This window comes from Pseudomyrmex gracilis, unplaced genomic scaffold (assembly GCF_002006095.1).
Source record: "Pseudomyrmex gracilis isolate BER0280 unplaced genomic scaffold, ASM200609v1 scaffold_4, whole genome shotgun sequence".
Classification (NCBI taxonomy): Eukaryota; Metazoa; Arthropoda; class Insecta; order Hymenoptera; family Formicidae; genus Pseudomyrmex; species Pseudomyrmex gracilis.
The window spans coordinates 154,285-168,868 of NW_018020588.1; the positions used below are offsets into that span (position 1 = coordinate 154,285).

The following is a 14,584-nucleotide window of genomic DNA, read 5'->3' on the forward strand; positions in this document are numbered from 1 at the left end:
ACAGAGAATGTGTTTTTAAATTAAATAAGAGTTTTTGTATTTTTTTTTCTGCTGCGTTATCATAATTTAATAATGAAACACATAATCCTATGTTTAAATACGAATCTTTTTTATCGTTGCGTATTTTTAAATGAAAACTCGAATACAAGAAAAGATTTCGACAAAATTTTAATTGGGAACGAGAACGGAATTTGAAGAAGAGAAAGAAAATTTTATATATTCTATAAATATCCATGTACTTTTCTACTTTAACTTTATCATTGCTGAACTATACGTTGATCTAGGTTTTTAACTGCGACGAAGAGTAAATATTTCGCGAAGAACATTCAAAAATCACAAAAAATTTCATATTTTTCATCTTGTTTTTTTTTTATTTTATCGCGCGGGATGCAAACAAGACATACGCGTATCCTGCGGCGCTCAAAGGTGCGAATAGTTTTGTTCGTTTTGTGATTCATGTCTGTTCGTGCCCAGGGGAACGTGGATCCCGCACGAATGAGATTAATTCTCGGTTTTGCTCGCGCTCGTGTGCCGCGGGATTTATATCCCTTCACTTCTAGTGGTGCAAGTCAATCTTCGATCGGACGTGCGAGGTTCTCGATATCGTGCGTAAATATTAGAAAGATGCGAATGTTTGCACGATATATATATATATATGTATATATATATATATATACACACACTTGTGGTAGCGACTATACGTGCGGCTTATCACATTTTTCCACTACGCTAAATCCTTCCCATTGAAAGAAACGAAGTATTTCAGAGATATTTCTTTTTTTATCAACACAGTTTTTTTTGTGCTACGGAGGATCAGGGCATCTTATATATCAGATCAAATCCTTCCTTTGAGAAGAATGAAATTTAATATAGAATTTGTTTTTTGCGATTGTTATTGTATTTTGTATGAGGATTGTGTTAATTAATTCGATTTAATGATATTCTTTTATTTAAGCACAATTATTAATAGTCTATGTACGATACTTTATATTATTTACTATTACATGATTAGTCTAATAGGATTAATGTAAACTATTAATAATTATGTAATTATTGAATTAACAAAGTGGATTGCGAGTTAAATTACAAGATGTATATATGTGCTTGTTATTTATTGAATATAAAATCAACGGTTGTGAAACTTACGGATATGTTATTTATTGAATATAAAACCATGATTTTTTTATAACCGTTGGATTTGTATTCAATAAATAACACACACGTACATCTTGTGGTTTGGCACGCAATCTACTCTAATATTCTGTTTTATTTTCTCACGAGCTTATCCGATTATTATTAATACTTAATCGAATTAATCGTATTTGCATTAACAATTGTTGTTATTGTGAATTATTAATTATTTTTTCGATTTTGGTAATTAATTAGTGAACTATTTTATATAGTTTTTCGATATTAATATTATTGCAAATATTTAATATTATTTATTCGTGTTGTAGTGTTTACGTATAACTGACGGTAACTCAGGTTGCGGAAAACTTTGTTCGACGTGTATCAGGTCGCCAAAGTGTTGCCGTGTCTTTTTTTGATCACTTGTGCCGCGAGATACTCAACTTGTGTCGTGTCGCCTGGCGCGAAAATGGATGATTTCCGCTGGGAAAACTACGTAATAAGGGTGATATGGATACAATAGTGAAACCGTCGAAGAAGCCTAACGAAGAAATTAATGGTCTATTATAAAGCGCGCGATAGCAGTAAACAATCGAAGCTCTTAAGTGGATTTATTGTAGAAAGAAGAAAGAATCTATCGAAGATAGAATCTGCGACAAACAAGAGACACATAGTAAGGAAATGTGCAAACGAAATAAAACGTGATCGAGTAGTACGCAAAGGAAGTAACGCTGTCTCTCTCTCTATAAAATCAAATTCTTATAATATTATTATAAGAAAAACATTTTTATGTAAATTTGGATTATGTTCTAGTATCTGTTCATCTCTTGTATAGAAACACCGCGCTAGATGAAACATTCGGTGAGAGAATTCTGTTTACCTCTTAGGTCGATTTTACATTTGCATAGATGCCACACACACACACACACACACAGCGCGTGAAAAATATAGCCGTGAATACATTTTCATGCGCTTTCTCTCCTCTGTTGGTTTTTCCCTATCCCGTTGTTGCAGGCTCAAGTCATATCAGAATTTCAGATTGGTATGAATTTAAACTGCAGCTCATTGTTGACAATCATACCGATTTCGAAACGATTCAAATGTTTGTCATCAACCGCGTTATATTACGATATATTTCACATTTTTTGCAACTCGTCGACTTAATCTCTTATTATTCCGCGACATTTTGCAGTTTAAACTCAAACTCCAGCTAAAGGTCAAACGGCACAAAAGAAAGGTTATCGTATTTTCAACCAACATAGTTAAGATATATCGCGCGGAGATATCTACATCCATTAGCAACATTCGCTCGCTTAACTTTAATATTCCGCATGGGAGAAAAAATTAGATATACTCAACAGTATACGTGACTCGATTATATATCTTTCACAACGAGACGCCTTACGGTAAAATATTTATCTGTATGTTTCGCGATTTATCGGCTCCACACCCGAATTTTATCTGCACGAAAGATACGTAGTCGTAAAAACGGCATCGTATTATCATCGTATATAAACATGTAAATATTGCGAATTTTCTCAATTTTGAGAGAAGATAAAAGATATGCATTATATGTACATACATATAAAAACGCAATGTATATATTTCAGAAAAGAAATATATTTTTAACAAGTATTTATTTAATATATATTATATGTAATACATATATATATATATTATATATAATACATATATATGTACATATAATACATATTAAATACTTAGAAATATATTTCTTTTCTGAAATATACGCATTGCGTTTTTATAAACTATAAACACACAACGCGTTGTGCTAAATGTATGTTACTTTATGAAAGTAATTATTTTTTCTTGTGGCAAACATTTATAATCGAACTTCCCATATGCAAAATTATCTCATGTTAACAGACATACAATTAATTAGCAACAAATGTCAACGATATTTCATTGTTAATGTCAACAGGATGTGTGCGTTTATAAGAACGTGCGTTTTTGGTATGTGGGTTACGGGGTGTGGCGAGAGAGAGCCACCCTCTTCTGGGACCGACAGGATGGATTTTTTACCTACATACATGTCTTTGACTCTTTTCGCGGGGAGGTGGGAACGGTCAGATTAAATTACAGCGCGCGTTGTAACGGGGGTATTCGTGTGTCGAGGAGAGGGCGAGTCTCTCGATTACATTATCGCGCGGTCCCATTACATCGCATTAATAATACCGTATTCATTATGTGTCGGCGGCGCGACGCAAACAATGCTCACTTGGAGTCACGTAATCGCTGTCCTTTATGTACGGGCGTGTTTCTATAAAGCTTGGTCGCGCGATTTCCCGAACAAAACGTTCGGTTCGCACGCGCCTCCGATAATAACAACGGCGGTAATAACGATTCCCATAAAATACTTCCAATTTTCGCCGAGACGATCGCATCGCCCCCATCTCGCTATTAACGCGAACGAGAGAACGATACCCGTAAAACTTTAATGTCTGTATGTCGCTCGCGCGATGTTCACGCCATATCGATGTCGGCACGAAAGAGCGATACGATGATTAGTGTGTTGTCGTCGAGGACAAGTGCGAATATCAACCTCTCTTCTGTAATGCACTTTAGAGATCACAAAGAAAGCTTCGTGCATAAAAGTTACACCTCGTGTAACTTTGTTATCGCTGATATAACTCGGTAGATATCGACTTAATAATGCTCTCACATAATGTTTTCTGTTATCAGATCACATTGCATATAAAATGTGAAGTTCGTTATGAGTCGGGGTCAAGTGGGCAAATAAAACGGTGTGTGGCAACACGTTGGTAGAGTTACAAAATTAATATTTTCTCTTTCTTTTTTATTGCTATGTATAAATATGTATACGGTCTATATGTAATACGTTCGATTATAAATTATGTTAACTACTTTTGCCAGTTTTAATGCTTTTATTATATATAATTAAGGTTTATTTTAATTGATGTTTTCTACACATGCTGCTTTTTGTATTACGTATCATTATACGCATATACTTAAAATCGATGACGAAGAATAAATACCTTTCTACATAAAGTTGTATCAAATAATGCTTTTCATTGTTTAAACTGTTATTTGGTTCAACTTTATGTGAATGGAAGATATATATATGCTCCGACTGTACAAATTATTAAATAATACAACTAAAATCGCATAATTAATAATAATTACCGTGATAATTGTAGCACGTGCGAAACAAACGCACGTTGAACGTGTAACTGAGAATTAAGTGAAATTATGCTATGTTTATGAGGTCGTGCATTCTCGTCACTAACACTTTTGTATCGAACGTGCATCTTGTCTTTGCTCGTTATATTCTCAAAGCTTGATTAAATTAATGAACACGTTGTCTCTGTGTCATCGTGCTGTTACACGACGCGTATTAATATTCCTCGGGGTACTACAGGGTGGCAAGCAAACTCGGGGAGAAAGAGAGAGACAGAGAGAGAGAGAGAGAGACAAAGCGTATACGGAAAAGATAGGAATCGACACATATGCAGTGGCCATCGCGAGAAGAGTATTTCAATTTCATAAGCACATCCATCGTACAACACCGAGAGATAAACACTCGTGATTACGTTTAATGGACACACGTGTTGTCATAGGTGGCACAATTTTATGTTTCGTGAAATGTCACAAGAAGGCCAAGGTGCGCGCGAATCGTTTGTTCGTCGTGCTCTGTTACATACATACATATATATGTATATACCGGCGATCAATTTACTGCAGATGTATGTCTGTGAACTGTATACGGCCGCAGTGGTGTTTGTGTTCAATTCCGATTAAATTATAATAATTCGTAGTGAAAACTTGATGCGAAAAGATTAGAAATACGTGGAAAAATAAAGGACGGAGCTGGTCGAGGTTAAGGCCAGCCACTTGCATGCTCCGAAACAATGGCCGAAGTCTTTATTCTCCCCTTGTGATAAAGTGTATACGTGTGTATGTGTGTATATACATAGTGAATGCAAACTATACCGGTCGATATGAGTCCACATTGCGGCGGTCAGAATAATAGACGTAAACCAATTATTTGATTTACTTAACGTTGTCAATTCTTTCTCGATCACTTCATCGTATTTTATTTTCCGACTCGCACATGGTTAATCATAATTAATCACAATTAATTAGACTCATGAAGTGTTTTACTAGTCTGATAATAGAGTAATATATTACTTTTCAAAAGCACGCGTGTTATGTATGGTTCATAAAAAACTCACAGAGACGTACAAACACAAATTAAAGTAATATTTCTATCTCATTTAAAGCTGTGCTATTTGCTTTTTAAACGCTCTTCTTTTAGATTTTTTTGTTCTCGTTACATTTGTGTCACTACATGTTGTATAATGTAACACTGACCTATTTTAGTTTTTGGCAGTAGAATAATAATACCTGTTAGATTTCATTGTACTCGCGCGATTAAATTTTTGCTGACTTTTTGTTTCGCATCTAAACAGAGAAAATTGTGCGACGTGTGACTCATTTCAAAAATAGAAACGGAGGAATTTTTACGAGGCGACACATTTCTGAAAACTGCGTGACACGTTCGTGACGTAAATAATTTTCTAGCTTACTTTCCCCTGGAAATGTAATTTACCGAACATTTTCCTCAACATTTGTTTCATGTTGGAAGTATTAATTTGATTAAATGTCGTTCATACACGACATGTATTATACCGACCATTAGAATTGTAGGTTTTTACTTAGCACATAATTAAATTGCCACGCAATTTTCGCATTACTTAATGCGCGTTATTTCGCGTGCGTCGTAAAATCGCAAAACGTGAAAGAAATCGCATCCATACAAAGATAAAGTTGATGTTTCTCGTCGCAATTTATTTGCGCAGATAAATGTTGAGATATACTGAACTTTGTGCAGAGAAAAAAAGAAGATAGAGATACAATTTAGAACATTTCGTATACTATATATACACGCGAGACTTTGATGCACTTTCTTCTAGAATCCAAACCCTTTTTCGACGTTACTAGCCATTAGTTCGCTGAGAGTAAATAGTTGTCAGGCAGTGATTCATAACGTGCACTCGAGAACACAGTCGAGAAAATAGCGTGCAATTTCAGGTAGAAAATTTCGTTCTTGAAGAAACGCCGTTTATGTTTCATGCATGTTCGAAAATTCAAACTGTCGATAGAAGAAATCGATCTCGTTTGATGGAAATTCGGGTGCGAATCGACGATAAATTATAAAATGCATAATTTAGACTTTAATTATAAAGGAGAAAAAGTTGAATATTACATGTACAAAAAGACTTTCTCTTGTTTTTCTCTCAACATTAGTGTGAAAGTTTTTAATCAGTTTTTTTTTTTCATTCAAAGGTATGCTTTATGTACGCGTCACAAAGTGAACTTCGAAATTTCAACTACTCCAAGTTTCCATTAACCAGACTTGACCAGTCTTTTCCCTACCGCTCCGAGTGCCAGAAATCGACCGGTATTCACATAATGCATTTGCGCCCTTTAATTAGGTTGCAGCGAGGGTGAGGACTGCTTTTAGGACTCGTCTTGATTAACGATTTCGGCACGGCACGCGATGTTTGATTTTCCTATTTTCGATGGAATTTGCTTCGTAGCTACGACGTGCATCAATTTTCGATCGTTGTTCAACAAACACCGAGAGAAATCTACAATTCAAAGTTCTAGCGCGGCTAGGAAGGACAACTATTATAATTCTGAAGCATTAATAATATATTCATAAAATAAATTATTGAGATTGTAGCTGTTTTTTTATCAAGTATTTATATAAACGCAACGTTTTTGCAATTATTTCGGAGCAGCTGTCTGGAAAAATTGGTGAACTTTGCGCTTTTTGAAAAGTTTATCAAAAGTGTAACAACTACTTTTGTTTTATGTCTTGCACACCTGGTAAAAGTGCCTCTGTGAAATGTATCGCCAACAACGGGTCCGTAACTTTGCGCAGTGAGAAGACCGAGACTAGACGTTTCGCACTGTTGCGTATATTGCTGCGTCATTAGTAACGAGTCTCGCTCTTCTTATTACTATTCATGGTATACGATGACTTGACGCGCGAGAGTGCAAAGCGTTTTTTTTTTTTTTTTGACGATGGCGACGATAAAATTTCTTTGTCACTGTCAACTCGTTTAATCTCTTATCAACACAACAGATATCAATATGTATGAGAGAGAAAAAGAGAGACATTATATAATGAATATATTAATATCTTCGAAACAAAAAAATATATTGAGATCATATATAATATATGTAATAAATTGATATTAAAAAGCAAATACACTTATTTTAATGAAAAAATTACGATCACAGAGAACGTGTGGATCTAATTTCGAATGACGAGAGAGAGAGAGAGAGAGAGAGAAATGTCGCGCCGTGATGCTGTATTTTCTTTAAACAAATATCGCATATATATATCTTTCTAAATGACATTTTGCAATTCATGCTCTTATTGCTTTTGGCAGAACGTATCTTTTTTATTCTGCGATCGCCCACCACTAGCGCGCGTGACAACTTTCATTAATTACTCACATAAATATCGGCGCGCGCGTGGGTATCGTTTGCGGTAGAACATGCGTTTGCGAAGCTTCATCGTCGGCAACGTTTCGATCCCCATATATATATATATATATATATATATATATATATATACAGTCGTCGCCATATAGATCGGTTCGCAAATAAAAGAACATTATTGCAGAAACTCGATAAATGTCGAACTGTGTGGCTGACGTGCGCGCCAGCTCGAAAGGTTTCGATGTCGCGCGGCGATTCACACTTATCGGACCTTACTCGTGCGGGGTTTTATCGATAGTATCATGAAGGGCTCCTTTCAGGATCCCGTCGACAGTGAATGTTATTGTGCGTTAGGCCGAGATCTAAGAAGTCTAGTTTCGATGCAAATATCGCGTGTCCGATCGCTTGAGAATTCGCGGAAACTCAAGAATGTCTCACCAAAGAATGTCACGCGAAATTGCGTCGTTCTCTATTTTTATCCGAAACAAGCACATGCGAAATACTAAATACTCGATCTGTGTGTGACGACAGCGGATTTATATTATTCCCCCATGATAAAAGTTATCGCAAAACCAAATGGGCTGCACCCATCTTCTACTTCTGCGTCAACGACTTTATGTTTGTCCATTTGTTCATATTTTCTGTATTTCGTGCTTCCGTATCACGCGCGCACACATCATGCCAAAAGTTTCATATTTCTCAATGTCGGGCACGCTACGCGAATTTTACGTTTTTTTTTTTTTTCTCGCCGTAGTAACTCGCGCGCGTTATACACGCCGCTACAAATTACACGGTGGTTCCTGATGTACATACCTACCAGTAGCAGCTACCCAACTATACCGACTTGTGCACCTGACGTTAAAAGATCATCTCTTTTCTCTCCCGTCTCAGGAAACGTCATTAGCTTTTCGTCGCATTTAACTTCCTGTCGTCTCGCGCTTTTTGAGATCGCGTGTGTTCCCGCTACTAAATTACACGGCTCGCATGAGCATCTCGCGCGCTATAATCTCGTAATTAATCTCTTTCAATGACGCGCGATGTCTCGTCAAGAATTTTCACGCGTTCTTTCATTATCTCAAGAAAGCATCTATTATGTATCGGGACGAAAGAGAGAGAGAAAGAGAGAAAGAGAGAGAAAAATTATAATCAACTGGACACAAGACAAGACTATAATCTCGACCTCGATGCAATTCGCGGAAATGCAGCCAAGGTCGCGCTTTGTCATTGAACAGCGCGCTGGCACCAATGTCAATGAAATCGCGACGCGACTTTCTTCGGTAGAGAATCGATGTCGAATTTCGCTGGCCGCGCGGCGATAGCGTGACGCCAGCAATAAACCGGCGCAGTCGTGCCACGCTAGAGCTTAGCACAACGTTGCGAACTTGTGCGGGGAACAAACCCCGCCGCCGTTTCACCCTCGTCCGCGCGGGCGCGTTATCCTCCCTCTTGCGTTAATGCGTCGGGGCCACGGTAAGAAAAAAAAGCAAAAAGTCACATCCGCGGGGAGACCGTCAATACCAAACATCGAAAGATACTCTAGCAATCTTGATAGGACGATAACGTCGTATACATACCGTCTGCGTCGAACTACACGGACTCGTTATCTTGGAAATTGAACTTGATCAAGAGAAAAATTGCGTCCTTTCATCTCAAATTGCACACGTGCCATAGAGTAAAAACTTTTTATTCTATTACACAAGAATATACGTTAAAACATTTATTTCTCAACATTAATTTCGATTTAAAGAACGTATCGCTCGCACGTGGCGCTTTTTCCTGATTAATATTTTTTTCGCAGTCTTGTTTAATTATTCCAAAATCAATTAAAACTCGAAACGATAAAAAAAAAAAAACTGTTTTTTTCGACAAATTAATTAAAACTCGAAATTATAAAAAACAAAAAACTGTTTTTTTCTACCTATATTTCTTTAAAAATATAAATTTTGTTCCCAAAAACAATATTAAAATAAATAAATGTTGTTTCATATTTTAAGTCTTCTAAACACAAATATTGTGCAATTAGTATAAGTGAACAAAGAGTATAATTGAAACGAAAGTTCGCTTTTGTTTTGCAATACTACCATTTACTTTTGAGATTACGTCATAGCTACCCTTCGACTGTCATAGGACGTAATCGCGATAAACTACTATACCGAGAACTGTCATACAGTTCAATCCTGTCACGTGTGACGTATCGGACCGAATCGGTGGTAGAAAATACGTTCGTATGCGGAAGGCCGATATCGATTCTCGCGGTTCATTAGAGCTGTGCATGATGTAAAAGTGCACACACGATCGGCCGGCACGCGACATCGCGATCGTTACATGGTCAAGCACGAATGTCAACCTTCGCGTGGCATTGTTACGAAATCGCTGGGTATGCGATTTGCTGATACCTTCACGCCTGATTTAGAAACATCGCGAACTTTAAATATATCTGGCAAACTGAAATGACATTAGAAAAAAGTTTTATCAAAGTTTTCAAATTGTTGTGAACATAATTAAAAATATATTTTATATCACCAATAAATGAGAAAATTCTTTAGAATTGTTAATTATAATAACTTAAAGTTGCACACAACTAATGTAACTATAATTAATTTTTACATGATTGTTTCGAAGTTGTTTTGAATTTAAGCTTATTACTGTGTTTGATACACACATACACACAAAACGAGTTTGAGACTGAAATTATTTCTACGACTAATGCGGTTTGTAATGTCTAACGAGCGAAATGACTCCGCTGCTAGAGTGCACCTGGAACTGCGTTCCGCGAACACGTTATCGCCAGTTTCTATCAATGCACCCCTTGCCCGAGACCCTTTTTTTCGCGCTCGTGCGGTTTTGCTCGCTGTATATATATATACATAAATGCGAAATCGATAGTCCCGCAAGCGTGCGTGAGAAGTCGAGCAAAGACCAAAAGGGCCTGTCTGTAACTTGTGACGCTTGTACATCTACCGTCTACCGTGTTGTAACGAAATTCGCATTGTCTTGTGTGTCGTGAGCTTCCTGGAAATTACACATATTTCATAAAGCGCGCACCGCGTGTAAGAATTGAATTAGAGCGAGTTTGCGGAGAAGCGTACATTCCCGCGGTGTTGCAGCGAACAGACGATTTAACAGTCGGCTTGTTCAGCTCGCAAGTAAATATACAGACTTGTCGCTCGGAATTGTATAAAGTTATAATATTACAGCTTATGTATCACGCTCATTGTCGTATGTTCTAATGCAAAAACTATTGCCTTGCACGTGTGTGCGGCTACAGTGTTATAATATTACACTTTAAACATATCACACCTTATAGGCGTAACATTGTAATTATTGCAGCGTAATTATTGCCGCTACACGGCTGTAACATAATCGCGGAAGTAATTGCAAAGAGTAAGATCCTTTTCGCTTTTACCGCCAACGTTTAGCGGCGACACCGGCCAGAGATAATTGGATGAGCACAGCGGCATCGATGCATTAGGAAAACACGGCGTGCATCTGCCACACGGAGAATTACGTTCCTAGTGCAAAGGTTAATCCCATAACCACCCTCTCTCGATTCTCGCTCTTCACCAATTAGAGATTAGTGTAACATGGGGGGGGAGGCCGACCTCTTAGGTCAACTTGGCTCTCTCATTTATAATTTCTCTTCGTATCGCCATTAACTCTTCACAATTCTGATTTTCAGTAATTTCTGAGATCGCGATAATTAAATTTTGTGTTTCATAGAATTATAAGCTGATGATTCTATAAAATTGCTGATTTCGTAGCCAGATAATTGGTTTCGCCAAGCGAAATTGCATTTATTTGCATGATTTATCGATCAGATAATGTTCACAAATTTTCATTGTGGAAAATTTCATTGTTTATAATTAATATTTAATGTTATGTTATTGAAATACAATATAACATGTTTGCTTGTATTATTTTTTATGCTTTTTTATGCTCAATACCGTATGATGCAAACAGTTGTCAACAAATACTACGTTGTTTGGATGCGATATTATGTTTTGCTATGTGATTGCGAATGCGACGTTTTAACGCGACATAATTTAGCATACAATGACAGCACGAGTTAATTAATTAATTATGGATCTGGTACAACTGAGGCGATTCTATTACGATATTGCGCCATGAAAGATCGCTCTGTCTGTTTATTATTGTTATTTTTTTTAAATTGTCACGTTTTGTTCTGTTACATTGTTTAACTTTAAAATATTTCGATGATAGTTATAATAAAAAAATTTTCTGCGTATATGTAGATTTATTGGTTGTAATATTAAACCATAAACTTGCAAGTGCGTTCTTGCAAGTGACGTTTACATATACTTTATCTTTTATTGCACATATACTTTATCTTTTATTACAAGTTATGAAAGAAATGAAAAATAGTTTTTTTTTAATAAAAAATAATTGTCGATGCTCTTGCATCGACAATTAAATGCTCTTGCACAAATACTGAAAACAATATAATAGCAATTATATGTAGATATAAATAACTTTGAAGCTTTTTCGCGCCTACAGATATGTTATTGCGATTGGAAAAATAAAAGTTATACGTATATATACGTATACAGAATTTAATTCACACTCTAAAAATTTTATTTCAAAACGTACCTGAGACTGTTGATATTCTTATCACTATCAGCCAGGACAACAGCAAGGTCACGAACCGCAATCTGGGAGACTGCATGATGGATGATGTCAGTTCAATCAGTCGCAGAGATCACTTTGACATCGTAGGTATTGCACCGATTTGACAAAGTTTTCGTTCCCACGAAGTACGCACAGGTTGCGTATCGCAAAGCACGTGTTTCTTTCAAAAAAAAATTGTTTAAGTTGAAATTATCATCATCACGCAGTTCTGTATCTATAACTCGCTTGATATTAATTTGCCAAGTGAAAACACGGAAATTTTCAGACAAAACAACGACCGCGAGTGATTTTTCAAACGATTGAATAGAACTCTCTTTCTGCGTTTTGGTGCAGAGATATACAAGGTGTTCTGTCGAGAAATGTCAATATTTTAGTAGATATTGGCGATGGCTTAAAAAATCAGAACTATATAAACACACTTGTGCACGTGTGCACTTTGAAAATTTTAGAATTTTAGCGAATAAAAAAGAATAGAACTTTGTTTTGTGTGAAAAATTTAGTGTACATTGTATCTGCAAAATAAAACGTTATCGTTATGCTTGTAATCGTTAATTTAATGTTAAATTGAATTTTGAGTCGTAAAAATTTTTTTTTTAAATTAATACACTCAAATTTCTTTTAATATAAATATAAAAAGAAAGAAGTTTTTCTTACTCAAATAAATAATTGCGCAATTTTAATAGATTTTTTCAACATATTTTTTAACAAGAGATTGATATTTTTTCACGGTACACTTTTTGTACAAACATTGCTGATTTTCACGCGAGTGACCTTTCTTTCTCCGTATATTTTTTACCGACAAATCTCGCAACAGAAAAAAAAAAAAAAACTAATCCTGAGAGATTATCCTCGTCGAGTACCCGATCGTACCTTTTCGCGAAATCCGCTATACTTCCAATAAAAATTGTGATCGAATGACAATCGGAGCAACATAAAGTAGCGCCGATTTCGAATAATTGAGACGATTCTCCATTGCGGTGAATCGATGTCTCATCTTCCGTTGTTGCGCTCGACGATTTTCTTAAAGGACATAAATATCGTAGCAAGAGACTATACCCAAACGTCGCGACGTTACGGCGTTGCAGCCGATACTAACGGGACGCTCGCTGTTATCAGAACACAATTTTCCACGCGTGCGCACGCGCCCCCTAGAAACCCGAGGGGTCGCTCGAAACGGAGCGGGACGATGAGGGGCAACAACGTCGAGGGAATCCCCTATGGCCGCACTGGGACTAGGCGCGACTCGTCTCTTTTGCACGTCGTTCATATAGGCGCAGGACTCATTTGTATACCGCCTTCGGTATACGCGATCGACTTAGTTAAATCTCACGAGAAACGTTTGAGTTTGAATTGTTTTGATTTGAAAGCAGAAACTGTAGAAATAAAATATTTTAAGAGCCACATTAGAAGAGAAAATTTTATTACAATTAAATACGCAAAATTACAAAGTAGTAGAATATTAGATCGTCTCATAAAAAAAAAGTCTCTTGTCATTTTTCAAACAAATTACTCCAACAATGTGCGAATTACTAAAGCATGTCATAAAAATTGCTGCGTTTTTTAATTACGTTTGTGCGTTCTTTATATTTTATTCTTAAAGAGCATCCGACAAAATGGCACGGCTCGCATCGATTACGCTCTGTCTCACCTGCACGACTCTCTTGCATTATTCCCCGTTTCTCCTAATTTAATTAGAACATCGATTCGACAGTGGGGTTCGCTCCATTTCTCGCTCGCTCCCGTAAACCTGTGGACTATCGTGAATATATAGAAGGCAATATACATGAAGTTTATCGTGTACCGTTAGCTAAGGGAATGTAGCCGTATTCCTCCCTTATTTTCCTTAGGGACAAGCTGAAGCGCGTGACACACGTTTGATTTAGAGAACGTTTTCTCAGCCCCGCAGACGTTTCATTCGCGACGGAAGGCGTCTTTATGATTTAGCGGTTCTTTTCTCTCGTCGACGAATACACTTAACCAAATGCTCTCAGTACCGTTCTCACAGCTTTGAAAACCCCGAATAACAAAGTGCAAATTGCAGTTTTTATAACAGTTTGTTATTCCACACAATGCGCTTTTGCTTTTATCGACACTTTGTCTTCCTACTTTACATAATAATTATTTTAACAGCTGTTCTACACAAAATGATAAATATGCAATAAGCTTGAAAGCAACATTTCCGCGATAAGAGCAGTGAAGTTTTCAAAGATATTAAAAATTAATGAAATATATTTCGTTTGCACGTGTTACACTAAGAGATCCTAAAAGCGTTCTCATTAATAAAAGTGTTTTTTAATTTTTCGCGACAAAAGTA

The 14,584-nt window shown here is 36.5% G+C and overlaps 1 protein-coding gene across 1 annotated transcript in view; it reads right to left on the reverse strand.

Annotated features, from left to right (window-relative positions):
* The window catches only part of LOC109856241 (proto-oncogene tyrosine-protein kinase receptor Ret), a 51,252-nt gene extending 37,911 nt beyond the window's left edge, over positions 1-13,341 (reverse strand). Inside the window, exons 1-2 of the mRNA XM_020431291.1 lie at positions 13,141-13,341; positions 12,232-12,430 (exon numbers count right to left, since the gene is read on the reverse strand). Coding sequence (XP_020286880.1) covers positions 12,232-12,307 — 76 coding nt within the window. The 5' untranslated portion in view covers positions 12,308-12,430; positions 13,141-13,341. The remainder of the gene's footprint in view (positions 1-12,231; positions 12,431-13,140) is intronic.
* Between the last annotated feature and the right edge of the window lie 1,243 nt (positions 13,342-14,584).